This window comes from Oncorhynchus tshawytscha, linkage group LG10 (assembly GCF_018296145.1).
Source record: "Oncorhynchus tshawytscha isolate Ot180627B linkage group LG10, Otsh_v2.0, whole genome shotgun sequence".
Lineage (NCBI taxonomy): Eukaryota > Metazoa > Chordata > Actinopteri > Salmoniformes > Salmonidae > Oncorhynchus > Oncorhynchus tshawytscha.
The window spans coordinates 67,964,606-67,984,877 of record NC_056438.1 but is presented as its reverse complement, the minus strand read 5'-3'; the positions used below and the strand labels follow the sequence as shown (position 1 = coordinate 67,984,877).

General features: G+C 42.6%; 1 protein-coding gene across 1 annotated transcript in view; it reads right to left on the bottom strand.

The window, feature by feature from the left end:
- LOC112260774 (GTP-binding protein REM 2-like) overlaps window positions 1–18,586 on the bottom strand; it is a 32,137-nt gene extending 13,551 nt beyond the window's left edge. Inside the window, exons 1-4 of the mRNA XM_042328904.1 lie at window positions 18,322–18,586; window positions 16,506–16,821; window positions 15,679–15,752; window positions 3,867–4,044 (exon numbers count right to left, since the gene is read on the bottom strand). Coding sequence (XP_042184838.1) covers window positions 3,867–4,044; window positions 15,679–15,752; window positions 16,506–16,821; window positions 18,322–18,333 — 580 coding nt within the window. The 5' untranslated portion in view covers window positions 18,334–18,586. The remainder of the gene's footprint in view (window positions 1–3,866; window positions 4,045–15,678; window positions 15,753–16,505; window positions 16,822–18,321) is intronic.
- Window positions 18,587–20,272: the final 1,686 nt, after the last annotated feature.

The window sequence follows — 20,272 nt, the reverse complement described above, 5'->3', positions numbered from 1 at the left end:
CTGGCTATTTAATTGGGAATTAAAGGGAAAGCGCCCTATTGGAAGGAGCTGCACTGAGACGGTTCAGAATAATTCAGGGCCGTCACAACACACACACACACACACACACACACACACACACACACACACTTCCATTATCTTCTGGACAACCTATACGAAACAAAAAATGTTTCACCCAAAACAAAAGGTCTCACACCCACACTGTACACAAATACCAACTCACAACTGGTCCGATTTAATCACTTTTATTCACACACCCCTGCAGCAGCACCTTGTAGCATAGACACCGCAGTCATTTCTCGTCTCTCTTCTCTGACGCTCCTTATCACAGCCTTCCACACATGGCACAGGCAGTGTCACCACCCCCCACCCACACTGAGAGGGGAGAGAGAGGTGTGAGTGTGTGTGCATGTGATTGCCGGCTGGTGTTTGTAAGTTTGTGTGGGTGCGTGTGTGTGTGTGTGCTTGCATGAGTATAAAGATAGTGACACCAGTCCTCTGTGCTAGAGAGATACTCCAAATAACAACAGAAGACAGGAGGCATACAGCTGAATTCCCCCAGCAGGGGATGAGGAGGGAGGGAGAGCTACGTGTCCATAAACACCTCTACAAGTACGTAGAGGTCACTGCTTTCATTGATAGAACAATAATAGAAGGGTTTTCTGTTGCTTACTGTAGGCTATGTGACTGAGTTTTGCATTGTAATCACGGAAATGTATACAGAGACAGTTTCCATAACAGTTGCCATACCAGGCGGTGTTGCAACCGGTAAGGATGCTCTCGATGGTGCAGCTGTAGATCTTTTTGATGATCTAGGGACCGATGACAAATCTTTTCAGTCTCCTGTGGGGGAAATGGTGTTGCCGTGCCTTGTTCACGACTGTCTTGGTGTGTTTGGACCATGATAGTTTGTTGGTGATGTGGACACCAAGGAACTTGAAACTCTCGTACTATGGTGTTGAACGCTGAGCTGAGGTCAACGAACAGCATTCACACAAGGTATTCCTTTTTCCAGGTGGGAAAGGGCAGTGTGGAGTGCGAATGAGATTGTGTCATCTGTGGATCTTTTGGGGCGGTATGCAAATTGGAGTAGGTGTAGGGTTTCCAGGATGATGGTGTTGATGTGAGTCATGACCAGCCTCGATGTGAGTCATGACCAGCCTCGTAGGCTTGTGTCACTGGGCAGCTCGAGGCTCGGTTTCCCTTTGAAGTCCGGAATAGTTTGCAAGCCCTGCCACATCCGACGAGCATCAGAGCCAGTGTAGTAGGATTAAATCTTAGTCCTGTACTGATGGTTTGTCTGAGGGCATTGAGCGAGTCACTGTTACTTCCTGCTTTAGTTTTTTGTTTGTAAGCAGGAATCAGGAAAATAGAATTATGGTCAGATTTGCCAAATGGAGGGCGAGGGAGAGCTTTGTATAAGTCTCCGTGTGTGGAAAAAATTTGGTCTAGAGTTTTTTTCCCTCCTGTTGCACATGACATGCTGATAAAAATGAGGTAAAACGTATGTAAGTTTTACTGCATTAAAGTCCCCGGCCACTAGGAGCGGCTTTTCTGGATGAGCATTTTCTTGTTTGCTTATGGCATTATACAGCTCGTTGAGTGCAGTCTTAGTGCCAGCATCGGTTTGTGGTGATAAATAGATGGCTACAAATAATATAGATGAAAACTCTCTTGGTAGATAGAGTGGTCTACAGCTTACCATGAGGTACTCTTCCTAAGGCGAGCAATACCTTCAGACTTCTTTAATAATAGACATTGCGCACCAGCCGTGATTGACAAATAGACACACACCCCCACCCCTCTTCTAACCAGACATAGCTGTTCTGTCCTTCCGATGCATGGAAAACCCAGACAGCTCTATAGTATCCATGTCGTCGTTCAGCTACGACTCGTGAAACATAAGATATTACAGTTTTGAATGTCCCGTTGGTAGGATAATCGCGAACGGAGTGATTGCATTTTGGCCAATAGAACGGATGGTAGAGGCGGGATACCCACTCTCCAACAAATTGTAAACCCACTGGAAGACATTTCACAGTAAGGGCTCTTTTCAATCTGTATCTGTTACAGATTGTGCAATATACATTTAAAGGTCATTTAAGATTGAGCCACATATTCAGCATTTACCGTGAATGTAGTCTCCACCAACGCAGGAACATTGCCTTTAAATTACTCTGAACTTCCATAATATGGATTGAATAGAGCTTAACATCACCAAGCCAAAATGATATTTATGGGTTCTTGAGGGAACAATAACACAGTTCCATTTTTTCTCCCAAACAGTTTATCTGTGAAATACAGATATGAGAGATAATTGGCGTAATACAGAGGCCCAGAATAGATTAACCATGACGATGGCCAGCATCCCTGAGTCACCTCTTCACTGTTGACGTTGAGACTGCTGTTTTGCTGGTACTATTTAATGAAGCTGCCAGTTGAGGACTTGTGAGGCGTCTGTTTCTCAAACTAGACACTCTAATGTACTTGTCGTCTTGCTCAGTTCTGCACCGGGGCCTCCCACTCCTCTTTCTATTCTGGTTAGGGCCAGTTTGCGCTGTTCTGTGAAGGGAGTAGTACACCGTGTTGTATGAGATCTTCAGTTTCTTGGCAATTTCTCACATGGAATATCCTTCATTTCTCAGAACAAGAATAGACTGATGAGTTTCAGAAGAAAGTTCTTTGTTTCTGGACATTTTGAGCCTGTAATCGAACCCACAAATGCTGATGCTCCAGATACTCAACTAGTCTAAAGAAGGCCAGTTTTATTGCTTATTTAATCAGTACAACAGATTTCAGCTGTGCTAACATAATTGCAAAGAGCTTTCTAATGATCAATTAGCCTTTTAAAATAATAAACTTGGATTAGCTAACACAACGTGCCATTGGAACACAGGAGTGATGGTTGCTGATAATGGGTCTCTGTACGCCAATGTAGATATTCCATTAAAAATCAGCCATTTCCAGCTACAATAGTCATTTACAACATTACAATGTCTACACTGTATTTCTGATCAAAGTGATGTTATTTTGAATGGACAAAAATGTAGCTTTTCTTTCAAAAACAAGGATATTTCTAAGTGACCCCAAATGTCTGAACGGTAGTGTAGTTTACATAATCAAAACCTATAAAAAATGTATTGTCATTTCGCTGCAGTTGTAGCCATGGCTACTGCGCACTCACTACTTTACCTCAGATGCCAACGTATGTCAGTGAATGATGAAGCCTTTAAGAGAGGAATTTAGTTATTCCGACTAAGTAGTGAGGCTGCATTCATCGTAAAAATCTCATAATGTGGTTGTTATCGGCTGTGTGTGCAGGGCAGGCAACTGTCTCGTGAGCGCTAAGTGGCAGCCAAAATGGAGCAGTTGCTATGGCTACTCACATGCAGAGATGATATCTGCAGAGCTGATTTCTGCGTGTAAAATTGAGCACGGGATGGAATAGGAGTGATTTTTATTGGGCGGGACAGGGAAGTTCCTGCGTTATAAAACTGTTGCAGGATCAAGACAGTATGGTAAAAAAAGTGACAGGACAAGAAGGGACAGGAATGGATTTTCACTCCTGTGCCAACCTCAACCATACTGTACTGAGACATTGTTGGTGTTAAAGATGAGAATGGTTGGGAAAAGTGGTGGGGGTTATATGATATCGACTGTAAGTATGTATTTTATACATTTGCATGCAATACTGTATTATATCTGTACACTGCACTGTAGGTGATTACATGAGAATGGTGGCACAAGGTGGAAAGGAGAGACCCTTAGATTGATTGACAGGAGGCACGTTAAAAATATATGCCTTGGGCACTCATGTGATAACGGTGTGTATGTGTGTTACAGTATAGCGAGGATGTCCTCCCTACCCTCTGTGCTGATCTCTCGACAACGGACAAGGTCACTCTTATTGCCCACGAGGATGATGGGAGTGTGGGGCAGTGACTCCCTGAGGATGAGGCGGAGCTGTGCAGTGCGCTGGAAACTCCTCCTGTCAGTCACCGAGAACACCAGGACAACCACCTCACACTGCAGCGTGGACAGGTCCTGCATCACACACACACACACACACACACACACACACACACACACACACACACACACACACACACACACACACACACACACACACACACACACACACACACACACACACACACAATGATACTGATACACACTTGTTCTCTTCTCAAAAACCTACATTATGTTTATATAAATATATTTAGCATTTTTTATGTTTTCTTGGATAGTGTAGAGACTGAGAGAAAGAAAGGTAAAGAGTGGGCTGGATTCAAACATGTATATTGACCACCACACCACCCAGGCTATAACCTACCTTGTTTTAATGCATGTAACATAATGAACGCTTATATCAGAGGGAGGATTTAAGATGATTACCCAGCTCTGAAATTCAGAATTTGAATCATTCTAAATCAGTACTATTGTGCCAGTTCTTATCCCTCACCACCTGGCATAACGCTTATTTTAATCCTACTTTACGTTCTCTGCTGAGTGGACTCACAGGGGCTTTGTCCTAAATCCAACACAACACATTGTGCCCTTGTGAACTTCCTGCTTCAGTTTGAGGCTTCTGACCCTTTTAGTGGTGGCCACTCCCCACTGAAGCACTGGGCTTAAATGATGTCTCCCTCCCTCTAGTCCTGGCCTGTATACTAAACTGTGGCTCTGGAGGACAGGCCTCTCTGATTCACTCACTCACTCAGGCACACAGAAGGAGAAGAGCTGCCAGTCCCCTTTCTTAACCAACCATAGCCAGCCCTGTCTGCCTGTGTCTGACTGTTTCTGTTTCGGTCTGTGTGCCCTACATCCACATGGATCTGAAGGTACATTTCAGCCCTCTGGAGAGCCTCCGCCTGACAAATTCCCAGCTCCTACAAGCCAAAGAGGATTGTACCCCGCAGCAGGGAATCCATGGTCTCCGGAACACACTCCATCTCCCTCTGGAGGAGGGAGGGGAGTTAGCGGCGCAGAAGTGAGCCTGGCCACCTGTCACCGTCTGGGCTTGGTGCAGGGGGAGGAGAGGGGAGGGATGAGAGATGGGAGGAGGATGAGAGGAGGGAGGAGATGGGGTAGTGGAGTGGGACTAGCAGGCTTTGTGGAGCAGGGAGAGACAGCCACTAATCTTTGTAAGCAGCCAAGAGAAACACGGCCACGCCGGAGAAGGATGGGCAGTGTCATGACAGAGAGCTCTCCAGGGTAACTGTGACAAAATAAAAGGGCTTTTCATCAGTGGGATGCTTGATAACTCAACACTGTGTTTGTCTTCTAGTCAGTCAGCTCCTCTCTGTTCTGTTCCACTCAGACCATCTGTCATGGTATACTGCCCTCCACACACACACACAAAATTATTTTCATCTTGCATACGTGTACTACACTCTCACATGCCCACACTAATGCACACATACCGGACTCTCACAAGCTCACTTGTGTGTAACTTGTCACTTAGCGTATGTCCCCATATAATCACCAAAGATTATTGATGCACCAGGGCCTCCTGAGTAAAAGCCATAAACAGAAACAACTGAAACCTGATGTTTTCACCATGAATCTCATTCAGGATAATGTGTAAACGCAATACAGGAAAACGGTGAATATACATGACATTAGACATCATTTTGTCAAATATGTTTTGAAGTTAAAAGTGCAGTATATATATATATATATATATATATATATATATATATATATATATATATATATATATATATATATATTATATTATTTTACAAAGAAATCTGAATGATTTCCAATGCATTTCTAGACATACAGTTGACTTGTATGCTTACCCTCTCTGATGAAAGATTCCAAAAGAAAATAAAATTCATTCTCTTACTGTATATTAGTCTCTCCAAGACAGTCTGCATTCTCCTCCTGTGGTCCATTGTTCTTATTTTAAATGTGTGTAGTTCTGTTCTTGTCCATTAGTCTTCTGTATGATGTAATGTTTCATATTTCATGTGGACCCCAGGAAGAGTAGCTGCTTCTTCAGCAATAGCTGAATGAACTACTAAATACTGTGTCCCATGTTAAACTCTGAACTCTTTAAAAACCACTCAAATCTATTTGTTCTAGATACTGACCGCTCTATACAGACAGACACACACAACAATAGATACTGACCCCTCTATTCAGACACACACAATACTGCTCTACATATAAACTCAGCAAAAAAAGAAACGTCCCTTTTTCAGGACCCTGTCTTTCAAAGATAATTCATAAAAATTCAAATAACTTCACAGATCTTCATTGTAAAGGGTTTAAACTGTTTCCCAACTATTAATGAACATGCACCTGTGGAACGGTCGTTAACCTCTGCGCACCGAACCCGTTAGCGGGATTAAATTCGACAACATACGGTGATCGCTACATAAATAGTCATATCAAACAGTCATAAAAATACAAGTGTCTCACGTGTTTCGAAAGCCTAGAATCTTGCTAATCCAACTGCGTTGTCAGATTTAAAAAATAATTTACTGCAAAAGAATACGATGCGATTATCTGAGGATGGAGCCCCATAAAAAACAACTATTTCAACCAGCACAGGCGTAACAGAATCACAAACTGCGTTAAAATAAATTGTTTACCGTTGACGATCTTCCTCTATTTGCAATCCCAATGCTCATTGTTACACAATGAATGGTCTTTTGTTTGATAAAATTCATTTTTATAGCCGAACACGAAACCTTTTGTGAACCGATTGTGTCGTGAATTCCGTCCCATTCCATTTGACGACACATTCGATGTAAATACACACACAAAACGTGACTTTTCCAGTCATGTTTGGTTTCATTGCAATCAACTGTTTTTTTTGTAACACAACCAAATGCGAAAAGGTCATTTCTCGGGACGTATTGACTGAAAGAAACCGATTTGAAGACAACAAGTATTGACATCATTGTGCACCAATGATATGACCGCTGTTTCGTTGATTGACTCTATTTTAACCCAATGACCACTGATCGTCTTGAAATCTAGCTGGGTAGATAAACAATGAGCTGAGGTAAACGGCAATATGTAATGTTTATGTATTTGGAAGACCAACCCATGTAGTAAACTCCGGCGTAAAGAGGGTCATTCGCCATTGAAGTTTCATACCGGAAGGAGCAACGCATGTTACGTTGTGGTAAAGCGCATCTTCAGCTGTTTATATATCAATCAGTATGGCGACTAAGTCAGGGAAAGCTAAATCTAAGTCTAGATATACAGATGTACACACAATTTTAGAAGAAATTGATCAGGAAAGTGAGACAGAGATTGTTAGAGGATGATTCATTTAGCGATTCCCAAATGGAGGACTATTTTTTGAACGGAGAGAACATTGTTTTGCAAATTTTTGTTTTTTTGTTTTTGTTTGTTTTGCTAATGCCGTTGTTTGAAATTACCACCAGGGTAGCCTAGTGTTTAGTGGTTAGTGGTAGACTAGGGTAGCCTAGTGGTTAGAGCCGGAAGGTTGCAAGTTCAAACCCCTGAGCTGACAAGGTACAAATCTGTCATTCTGCCCCTGAACAGGCAGTTAACCCACTGTTCCTAGGCCATCATTGAAAATAAGATTTGTTCTTACTGACTTGCCTGGTTAAATAAAAAATAAAAAATGTGTGATTTCTTAAAATTTTAGTAGCAATATATAAAAATGTAATGTAATGAAATGTGAGATGCGTGTGTCTGCCAACCCACCCCCGCATGAAATAGCCTATTTGAGGCTGTTGAGGGAAGGGCAGGCCCACATCAATGGCCAAAGTGAAATGGAGACAGTAGATACAGCTGGTCTGTTGTAATATAATAAAGACAGTAGATCTAGCTGGTCTGTCATAATATAATAGAGACAGTAGATCTAGCTGAAATGTCATAATATAAAATAGACAGTAGATCTAGCTGGTCTGTCATAATATAAATGAGACAGTAGATCTAGCAGGTCTATAATAATATATTCAACCTTATGTTCCCTGTACTCTATATATATATCTGTTTATTACACCTGTTGATACAGGGCTCATATGTGAAACTATTCTAACTGAAGATTTTCTTTCACAGTGACAGTGACTCCGAATGGCAGCCCCCAGGGCCAAGGTTTCCATCCCCCACTGAAGCTGGTTCATCCAGCTCCTGCCACAAGTGGTGTTCATCTGCCCAAATGTATTTCTGCAGGCATGGATGTGCCTCAGGGCCAAAAGGGCACAGCATGGAGGCGTCGCTGTGTTCTTTGCAAAATGAAGTCCCCCATCACCTGCACCACATGCTTGGTGACCCTCTGCTTTACAGCAGAAAGAGACTGCTATGGCACCTGGCATCAGCAGCACAATATTGTGTAGAGGACTGAGGGTCTTCCAAATATTGAAAGTGTTATTTTGTAAATGTATATTTTTTTCATGTTTTTTCTCCATTTTTTGGGGGGTGTGTTAGAATACCATCTGGTATTTTGTATATAGTTATTCCATTCAAAATGTATAACTTCACCAATTTGGCCACTTGGGTACATTTGGGCTACTTGTGAGGGACACCTGGGTGACTTCATGACAAATGTCATGTAGCGCACTCATTTTGGAAGTTATCATTCTGAAACTTTGCGCAAGAACTGTTGCCCTCTTATGTTTTTCACTGAAATTGTCCCCATCATCCTATCTGAACGTTTGTTTTGTCTTGTTCATTTTAAAGATGATGATACAACAATAAAAATAAAAAACATATGTTTTTTTCATTGTATTATCTAAACCAGATCTATTGTGTTTTATTCTCCTACAATTCAATTCACATTTACACAAACTTCAGAGTGTTTTCTTTCAAATGAAATCCAGAATATGCATATCCTTGGTTCTGGGCCTGAGCTACAGGCAGTTAGATTTGGGTATGTCTTCAGGTGGAAATTGAAAAAAGTAGGGGGGGGGGTAGCTGTAAGAGGTTGTGACACTAACAGCTTGCAGATGGTAGGCAATTGAGGTCACAGTTATGAAAACTTAGGACACTAATGAGGCCTTACTACTGACTCCTTACTACTGACTCTGTGTGAACGTGCCTTAGGCATGCTGCAAAGAGGCATGAGGACTGCAGATGTGGCCAGGGCAATAAATTGCAAAGTCCGTACTGTGAGATGCCTAAGACAGCACTACAGGGAGACAGGATGGGCAGCTGATCATCCTCGCAGTGGCAGACCACGTGTAACAACATCTGCACAGGATCGGTATATCCGAACATCACACCTGCAGGACAGGTACAGGATGGCAACAACAACTGCCCGAGTTACACCAGGAACGCACAATCCCTCCATCAGTGCTCAGACTGTCCGCAATAGGCTGAGAGAGGCTGGACTGAGGGCTTGTAGGCCTGTTGTAAGGCAGGTCCTCACATACATTACCGGCAACAACGTTGCCTATGGGCAAAAACCCACCGTCGCTGGACCAGACAGGACTGGCAAAAAGTGCTCTTCACTGACGAGTTGCGGTTTTGTCTCACCTGGGGTGAATGTCGGATTCGCGTTTATCGTTGAATGAATGAGCGTTACACCGAGGCCTGTACTCTGGAGCGGGATGGAGGTGGAGGGTCCGTCATGGTCTGGGGCGGTGTGTCACAGCATCATCGGACCGAGCATGTTGTCATTGCAGGCAATTACAACGCTGTGCGTTACAGGGAAGACATTCTCCTCCCTCATGTGGTACCCTTCCTGCAGACTCATCCTGACATGACCCTCCTGCATAACAATGCCACCAGCCATACTGCTCGTTCTGTGCGTGATTTCCTGCAAGACAGGAATGTCAGTGTTCTGCCATGGCCAGCGAAAAGCCCGGATCTCAATCCAAATTTTATACAAATTTTATTTGTATTGTTGTCGATCACTTGTTTTCTTTGGTCAAAATAAATTTAACTAAAATTAAACTAAACGAGCTCCAGCAGTAGAAAATATGAGGTACCGGTACTCGGCTCCCGTGAGCTACTGCCCAAGTCAAGCAGTGAACACCACCAAATCACACACATCCTTGTCTCCTTTCAAGATAGCTACCTACTTCGATTGGCCTCGGAGTGCTTCCAAGGTTTTCTACCATAAATGTTGCACTTTAGTTGTCAAATAACTATAGACACTTGCAGCAGACATACAGTGTGTTTCGATAGGCTTGCCGGTGCAGTAATGAATGGCTCTACACTTAGATCCATTCGCTCACAGCTGGCTCAGACCTCCAGCATCGAAAAAGCCTGGTGGTGCAGACATGTGTGTTCAGCCTGTTAATAGAGAGAGGAAGTGCTAGAGAACCAACTCACAACCATCAAAACACATCCCACTGGCCCTGAAAGATGGTGGCTGATTGTCTGCATGAGTGATCTACACAGAAGATGGCAAATAGTACAGTAGAGGACATCCAGGTCCCGGCCATGCATGTGCCGGCTATTTTAGGAAGCTGGATGACTTATTTAAGCCTGACGTCAAGACTCCCAGTCCCAGGGCTAGCTGAAGAGAAGCTCAGAGCGCCGCTGTGGGTGTGTAGACTCTCTGAGCGCTTTGTGTGTGTGAGTGTACTCTGTGAAATGTTCTGTGATGATGTGGCTGTATGGCTGCTGATAGTGTAGGACTCAGGTGCTTTGACATGGAAGAAGGTACAACTAGCAGCAGGTGTGAATCAGCTGGGAACCAAGGAACCACTCTAAAATCACAATCTAGTTATTATAAATGTTTTATTATCCAATAAAATACTCCAGATGATTGGTTGGGTTATGATGAGGCACATGCAGCTACAGTAAAACCAGTGGTTCCCACCGACTCTGGGAGCCAGAAGCTTTATAGCCCACTGCTTCTACAACTACATGATGTAATCCATGTTGGGGATTTGTTCAGTCCACTGGTCACCATGGTAACCTGGGGAGGGTGGAGCACAGATGGAATAGGGGACTAGCTAGAGTTAGGCAAAATCCTCTGGGGTCAGTGCACACTGCACGCATGCTACGCATACAAGTACGCACACACACCCAGAATTCATTGCAGTGATGCTGCTATCAGGGTCAACGTGGCATCAGCAGTGAAAGAAGTGTGTTGGTGAGTGTGTTTGAATGACTGTGTGTGTGTATGTGTGTGTGTTGGGGCGAGCGGGAGCTGGTCCAGTCTGCTCTCTCTCCTTACTGCTGCTGGGCTGGAGCAAATCCAAACCCCACTGGCCTGCTCATGGTGCCATGGCGTAACACCTGCACTTGTATAAACATGCAGAGAATAACACATGTAACTGACTTTCAGAGAGATTTAACTACACTAAAAAAGGGTCAGTTCTGAGTAAGAAAGGGAGCACACAAACGAGAGGGGAAAGAGAGAAGGAGAGAGAGAGGAGATTAATTTTAAGATGAAAACGGCATTATTGGTTAAGGGCTTGTAAGTAAGCATTTCACTCTAAGGTCTACACATGTTGTATTTGGCGCATGTGACAAATACAATTTGATTATATTTTTTGTAGAAAAGAGGGAAAAGATGGAGGGAGGAGAAAGAGACATCTTTACTGAAAAAAGCAAGACCAGAGAGATAAAAAGGGGTGAAAGCTTGAAAGTTTATTCCCTTTTAGAGAAATGCCTTAAAATGGAGTTCCCCTGAGCGAAACGACACTACCGATGTAAAAAAAAACATTTTTTAATGTAACAGCCTTATTATAAAATGGATTATATTGTGTTTTTCCCCCATCATCAATCTACACACAATACCCCACAATGACAAAGCAAAAACAGGTTTTTAGATATTTCTGCAAATTGCTTGGCACACCTGTATCTGGGTAGTTTCTACCATTCTTCTCTGCAGATCCTCTCAAGCTCTGTCAGGTTGGTTTGGGAGTGTCGCTGTACAGCTATTTTCAAGTCTCTCCAGAGACGTTCGATTGGGTTCAATTCCAGGCTCTGGCTGGGCCTCTCAAGGACATTCAGAGACAACTCCTGCATTGTCTTGACTGTGACTTTGGGTTGTTGTTCTGTTGGAAGGTGAGGTCCTGAGCACTCTGGAGCAAGTTTTCATCAAGGATCTCTCTGTACTTTGCTCTGTTCCTCTTTCCCTCAATCCTGAATAGACTCCCAGTTCCTACCACTGAAAAACATCCCCACAGTATGATGCTGCCACCACCATGCTTCACAGTGGGGATGGTGACAGGTTTCCTCCAGACGTGATGCTTGGCATTTAGGCCAGAGTTCAATCTTGGTTTCATCAGACCAGATAATCTTGTTTCCCATGGTCTGAGTCCTTTAGGTGCCTTTTAGCAACTCCAAGTGGGCTGTCATGTGCCTTTTACTGAGGAGTGGCTTCTGTCTGGCCACTCTACCATAAAGGCCTGATTGTTGGAGTGCTGCAGAGACGGTTGTCCTTCTGGAAGGTTCTCCTATCTCCACAGAGGAACTCTGGACCTCTGTCAGAGTGACCATCAGGTTCTTGATCACCTCCCTTAACCAAGGCCCTTTCCCCCTGATTTTTCAGTTTGGTCGGGCAGCCAGCTCTAGGAAGAGTCTTGGTGCTTCCAAACGTCTTCCATTTAAGAATGATGGAGGCCACTTTGTTCTTGGGGACTTTCAATGTTGCAGACATTTTTTGGTACCCTTCTCCAGAATTGTGCCTCGACATAATCCTGTCTCGGAGCTCTACAGACAATTCCTTCGACCTCATGGCTCGGGTTTTGTGAAGAGTGAAGAGGCGACTCCGGGATGCTGGACTTCTAGGCAGAGTTCCTCTGTCCAGTGTCTGTGTTCTTTTGTCCATCTTAATCTTTTCATTTTATTGGCCAGTCTGAGATATGGCTTTTTTTCCCCAACTCTGCCTAGAAGGCCAGCATCCCGGAGTCGCCTCTTCACTGTTGATGTTGAGACTGGTGTTTTGCGGGTACTATTTAATGAAGCTGCCAGTTGAGGACTTGTGAGGCGTCTGTTTCTCAAACTAGACACTAATGTACTTGTCCTCTTGTTCAGTTGTGCACCGGGCCTCCCACTCCTCTTTCTATTCTGGTTAGAGCCAGTTTGCGCTGTTCTGTGAAGGGAGTAGTACATAGCGTTGTACGAGATCTTCAGTTTCTTGGCAATTTCTCGCATGGAATAGCCTTCATTTCTCAGAACAAGAATAGACTGATGAGTTTCTGAAGAAAGTTCTTTGTTTCTGGACATTTTGAGCCTGTAATCGAACCCACAAATGCTGATGCTCCAGATACTCAACTAGTCTAAAGAAGGCCAGTTTTATTGCTTCTTTAAATCAGTACAACAGATTTCAGCTGTGCTAACATAATTGCAAAGAGCTTTCTAAAATAATAAACTTGGATTAAAATAATAAAATAATAAACTTGGATTAGCTAACACAACGTGCCATTGGAAAACAGGAGTGATGGTTGATGATAATGGGCCTCTGTGAGCCAATGTAGATATTCTACTATAGCCGTTTCCAGCTACAATAGTAATTTACAACATTAACAATGTCTACTCTGTATTTCGGATTAATTTGATGTTATTTTAATGGACAAACAAATTAGCTTTTCTTTCAAAAACAAGGACATTTCTAAGTGACCCCAAAATTTTGAACGGTAGTGTACATTTGAAAAAATGTGTCACTATGGGGTAGTGTGTAGATGGATGAGGAAAAACATGAATTTAATTAATTTTAGAATAAGGTGGTAACGTAACAAATTGTGGAAAAAATCAAGGAGTCTGAATACTTTCTGAAGGCACTGTGCTGTATCTACCTCAGTTACCTCATACCCCTAAACATTGGCTCATTACTGGTACCCCGTGCATAGCCAAGTTACCGTTACTCATTATGTATTTATTACACCCGTTATTATTTCTCTATTATTTCTCCTGTTTTCTCTCTGCATTGTTGGGAAGGGCCCGAAAGTAAGCATTTCACTGTCCGTCTACACCCGTTTTTGTCATGAAGCATGTCACAAACACTATTGTATTTTATTTGACGCAGGATCTTAATTTAAACCAGTTTGTTACAGCAGGAACATCATTCTGCAACAGGAAATGGGAATTATTATGTGGATTACAATTCATGGACATTTTTGTATGGGTTGACACATTTTTCATAAGGGAAAATCAAGTCTGACAATTCATAGTGGAAATTACAAAACCTTTTCTGGCCTTTTTATACCTCAAATACACTACACATTGTAAATGTCCTGTATTTCTTGAAAGTTATCCTGCAACAGGGTGATAAAATTAAGATCCTACATCTGTAGGTTTAAATAACTCACACTTAGTAAACTAGGGAGTACTCCTGGACATCTGGTATAAAGTCCATGTGTACACACTACAGCATTGAGTGTACCATCATCATAGAAGGCTATTACCTGGTTAATATTAGACTATTACCAAGTTTACTTTATCATAATGAAATCCTCAGTGTCCCCCCCCCCACACACACACACAGTATTAACACAGATCAGCCTTAGTACAGCTGTGTTTCTCTAGCTTCTTTATAACTCAGATATTTGAATACGACAAAACAATCTCATTCATGTTTCAATTTTTCTGTCTGATATTTGCAGGGTGGTAATGCTGATTCATGTCTTTATTACATATTTAAATAATTAGCCTGAATGTTTACAGTCCTCTCTCTTCTGGCAGAATTTGGAAGGGATTTTGAATGGGCTTTGAAAGCAATTTCAAGTTTTCTAAGTAAGGGAAATAAAAAGGACTAGTAAATTATTGGCTGCCACTGCCTCAGCGTAGCTACATACACTTACACCTGTGCCCCCCCCACACACACACAAAAATCACCTTAGACCAGCTGTGCTCCTCTAGCCTCTTTATAACTCAAATATTTGAATAGAACAAAACAATCTCATTCTAAGACCATTCAAAATCCCTTCAAAACCTGCCAGAAAAGAGAGGACTGTACACAAAATCAAAACATGCAATGAAGCAAATCATCTGAAAAGTACTCAGACAGAAATTAGGCAAATCATCTGTTACACATTCAGGAACTTAGAGCAAATCATTATTACAAAACTGTACTGACAGAAATTAAGCAAATCATCTGCATTACCACCCACCACATATCTGTACTCAGACAGAAATTAGAGCAAATCATCTGCATTACCACCCACCACATATCTGTACTCAGACAGAACTTAGAGCAAATCATCTGCATTACCACCCACCACATATCTGTACTCAGACAGAAATTAGAGCAAATCATCTGCATTACCACCCACCACATATCTGTACTCAGACAGAAATTAGAGCAAATCACATGAATGTGAAAGCAATTTCAAGTTATCTAAGTAAGAGCTAAAAAAGGCTAAAAGGCATATAATCTGTGGCTGCCACTGTCTCCGGGTGGCTTATCTATTCAAAATGTAGCGGCATGAACAGGAATGCAATCAGTGTCATAAAGGCAAAGTGAATTAGATTCAGAGAGAAAGAGAGAGACCAAGACAAGACAGACAGTACAGAGAGAATTAGTTGAATATATTGACAGTAGTAGAATGACAGTGTAGAGCAGTGGTGTCAAACTCATTCCATGAAGGGCTGAATGTCTCCTGGTTTTTGTTATTTCCATTCAATTTGGCTCCAATTAAGGCCTAGACAACCAGGTGAGGGGAGTTTGTAACTAATTAGTGACCTTAGTTGATCAATCAAGTACAAGGGAGGAACGAAAACCCGCAGACACTTGTCCCTCCGTGGAATGAGTTTTGACACCTGTGGTGTAGAGAATGCCTTAAATACCTGTTTCCAGTTGTCATAAATGATGACTGAACTCTCCTCATCGTCAACTGACACTGTGCGCTCGTAGCCTTCTCCTGTAACCAAACATGACACATGAACATACACAACAATGCAACAATAAAGTGATACACAAACACATGATAACACACACTCACAAATGGTTTGAGGTGGATATGCAAGAAAACATTCAGCCTATTGATTAGGTCGCAGTTGTAAATGAGAACTTGTTCTCAACTAGCCTACCTGGTTAAATAAAGGTGAAATTTAAAAAAATAAAAGTTAACCGAGGCCCATGTCTGGTATTACACAATGATAGGCTGAGGAGTTGGAAGCACAGATATTGGACAAGGTTATGGTAGCCTACAGTACGGTGGCCCACATAGAGCATTAAGGTTCCAGAAATAGCTATGTTGCAAATACCTTGACTCTCCAGGAGTCTAGGAACCATAATGAATACTTTGTGGTCTGACTCTTCATGACATGTCTCTTGCAGTACCTCTTACAGAGCAGTGTGCCCATCACTCTGCTGGAGCATTGATTGGTTGAGTGATTGGCCCAAGACTGCTGTTATTATCACCCTGACCTTTCAGACAGCCTAGTGACACAGAGTGCTTTTTTGGTTTATCTTGTAATTTCTCTGCCTTTAGAGTGCACTCAGAAAATGGGAAAAGTAACTCTTAACCTCACGAATCAGAATGATGTTGGTCTTTTGTGGTGGATGATGTAATGCGATTGACATAAAGTAGATACCACGTGCACACTGCACACACACTACAATCCACACACGCACGCACACACACAAATATAAACACATTGAAGAACTTTACCACAGGCTGTTTCAGAGTCCACCGAAAGAGATCTGTCTGACAGTCCAGCCAGAGACAGAGCCAGCGATGATTTTCCAACCCCATTCTGCCCAAGTAGTACGATCCTTATAGCACTCCCATGATACCCCTCCGCCGCCTGACCAAATGATTCATCCTGGCAAAGAGTGTCACTGATTGGCAGTGTGGATGGTTTGTCAATCCCTGGTATCCAATCACGGTCCTCTGATACGGCCTCCTCCCGCCTCAGCTGGTGCTTGATTGGTAGAGGTGTGCTTCCTCTTCTCAGAGGGGGAGCGGTGGTAAGAAACATACTGTACTGAGAGAGACAAAAAATAGGTAGTGAGTACAAGCCCCAAAGGACATGACCCTTATGAGCATGGAACTGAGTGAATGTTAATGCAGGAGAAGAAGAGTTACATTTGACACAAATAGCTGACACAGTAGGCCTATTACTATGGAAGCAAATGCTGTGTTTAAACAGTAGTCGGTCTTCTGACCAATCAGATCAGCTCCAAGGCTTTCGTGGAGTGAAATGTAATGATGCTTCGTGGGGGGGCGGTTGTTGATGTGTTCAGAGGGTCCCTGGTTCAAGCTCAGGTTAGGGCGAGGACAGGGATGGAAGCGAGACTGTTACAATGGGACTCTGGGATGCATTAGCAGAAAATAGGTCCAGAACATAAATGTCCATGAGCCCTCCTCCTGCATGTCACACACAAAAGCAGTTCAACATGTCTAAAGTAAGCTATAGGCTCTATGCACGCAAAACGTAAACACATATACCTACGTATAGGCCTACCTAAACCTTTGTGTGTGTGTGCATATGCACAACACACACACAGTATACAGACTTCAGTGTTCTCAGAACAACAACCAAAGCCATCAGTTTGTGTTGCTGGGAGCATTCAGCGTGTGTACTGCAGCAGATCAGTCAGATGACCTCCATCAATATTAATACAGCAATTCATATAGCTGGAGCACTCACCTGGGAGCCAGCAAACAGCCAGCACAGAGCCAGGAGCAGGTGTGCCTGTGGCTGAGCTCCACTCAGTGACACACAAGGATAGAGTGTATTGCTGGACTCAGGCACAGTACCAATAAGAGTAATTGAAAGGGTGCAATTAATGAATCAAGGTCTTTGTTGTCAAGGAGATGCAGGAGAGCAATAAAGAAAGACACCGAGAAGGATCGACTGACAGGTGAGAAACTAGGGCAAACCGTAACACACAACATTGGGCAATAACAAAATAATACAGTACAATACTGTAGGCCTACAGGCAATGCTTTGTTGCTATACTTCTGTTTGCTCATTGTATTACCACTGTAGAACATAAATTGCTCTGGCTTCTAGGCCACTGTTGGTGGTGTTGCCACTATAGTGTAACTATTAGACCCGCTATTATTTCGCCCACTGATGATCACATTTTAGTTTCGAATTCAACATGTCGAGTAATTATACTGTAAAAATATCATAATAATGATCCTAATTTATTATAGAAGAGAGATGAGCCTGCTTATGAAACAAATACTAATTGATGTGTCCGCACCTTTCGGGAGATGACAGACAACGCTGATTGAGAGTGGGAGTTGTGCGCGTAAACATAGTGACAGCTTTGTCAGCGTGCACGTGCTACTAGAATTCCACATATCGCGAAGCTCCCAAGCCAGCTCCGTAGTCTTTCTGCTAAAGACGTTATGTAGCATACAGCGCACCGGTATGTAGTTTAAAGATGCTATTTGTTATAGTCTACTGAACTCAAAGAAAACGTTTGGCACATAAAAAGAGTGAGGTCAGAGCTGATTTTTTTTGTCACCTTACCTGGTCAGTCATCGTGTTAAATTCTTCCTCTATTTTTCACAAATAAAGTCCCTAACAGCGACCACAATCCATGTCAAGTCATTTGCGCTCGGGAAGTATGGATGAGAGAGAACAAAATAACCGCACCAAATATCAATTAACATTGCGAAACCATTCTTCGGCTGGTAATTCCTCCCGAAGCTCCTTGGTCTCGAAGTGTAGGTATTGATCGAAGAAGAGTGCAGAGCATATGAATAGGTAGCCTGGTCTACACCTGCGTCTGGGAGTGTTATGAATAAACCGCCCTTCTTGTGCACAGAAAAAAACGTTAGCACGCCCCCTTCTCATAATCTCCTCTTGTCCCAACGCCAAAGAATGCCCTTAGTGTATACATGAGCTACACAGCTCATCTCTCTCTCTCCTACTCTTTCTCTCTCGCTCTCTTTCAATTCAATTACATTCAAGGACTTTATTGGCATGGGAAACATTGCCAAACAGTGAAGTAGATAATAAACAAAAGTGAACTAAACAATAAAAATGAACAGTAAACATTACGGAAGTTGAAAAATAATAAATACATTTTAAATGTCATATGCCTATATGCAGTGTTGTAATGATGAGCAAATAGTAAAAGTACAAAAGGGAAAATAAAGAAACATAATTGTGTGTGGTATTTACAATGGTGTTCATTCTTCACTGGTTGCCCTTTTCTTGTGGCAACAGGTTACACATAATGCTGCTGTGATGGCACACTGTGGTATTTCACCCAGTAGATATGGGTGTTTATCAGAATTGGGTTTGTTTTCGAATTCTTTGTGGATCTGTATAATCTGAGGGAAATATGTGTCTCTAATATGGTCATACATTTGGCAGGAGGTTAGGAAGTGCAGCTCAGGTTCCACCTCATTTTGTAGGCAGTGTGCACATAGCCTGTCTTCTCTTGAGAGCCAGGTCTGCCTACGGTGGCCTTTCTCAATAGCAAGGCTATGCTCACTGAGTCTGTACATAGTCAAAGCTTTCCTTAAGTTTGGGTCAGTCACAGTGTTTGTGAACAGAGCACCAGGACCAGCTTGCTTAGTTGACTCTTTTCCAGGTTCATCTCTCTGTAGGTAATGGCTTTGTTATGGAAGGTTTGGGAATCGCTTCCTTTAAGTTGGTTGTAGAATTTAATGTCTCTTTTCTGGATTTGGATAATTAGTGGGTATCGGCCTAATTCTGCTCTGCATGCATTATTCGGTGGTTTCCGTTGTACAGAGAGGATCTTTTTGCAGAATTCTGTATGCAGAGTCTCAATTTGGTGTTATCCCCATTTTGTGAATTCTTGGTTGGTGAGCGGATCCCAGACCTCACAACCATAAAGGGCAATGGGTTCTATAACTGATTCAAGTATTTTTAGCCATATCCTAATTGGTATGTCAAATTTTATGTTCCTTTTTATGGCATAGTAGGCCCTTCTTGCCTTGTCTTTCAGATCGTTGACGAATTTGTGGAAGTTACCTGTGGTGATGATGTTTAGGCCGAGGTATGTTTTATGTGCTCTAGGGCTATGGTGTCTAGATGGAATTTGTATTTGTGGAGCTGACGACTGGACCTTTTTTGGACAGGCATTTCCTCTGGGAGCTAACATGAGTCTGCAGGTCTCAGCCAAGGTTAGTTTACTCATCACATGAACAACTGTTTACTGAACCACCTCCAACACACTCACTACACCCCAGGGATAATTAGCCCCAATTAGCCTCCTTGTGGTTAATTGTTACACACTTATGGGCCTGATAAAGCAATGTCCTGTGTCTGTCTATCTCTTTGTCTGTCTGGGCCCAAGCCTCAGTAGCAGTGGCAGCTAGAGCGGGTGTTATGAGTGTTATGAGTGTTATGTTATGACTGATGCAGACTTATGACTGATGCAGACTGAATGGGGACTGAAATATAACAAAACCGTTTGAAATAGAAACATTGGATTTATAAAAAATAA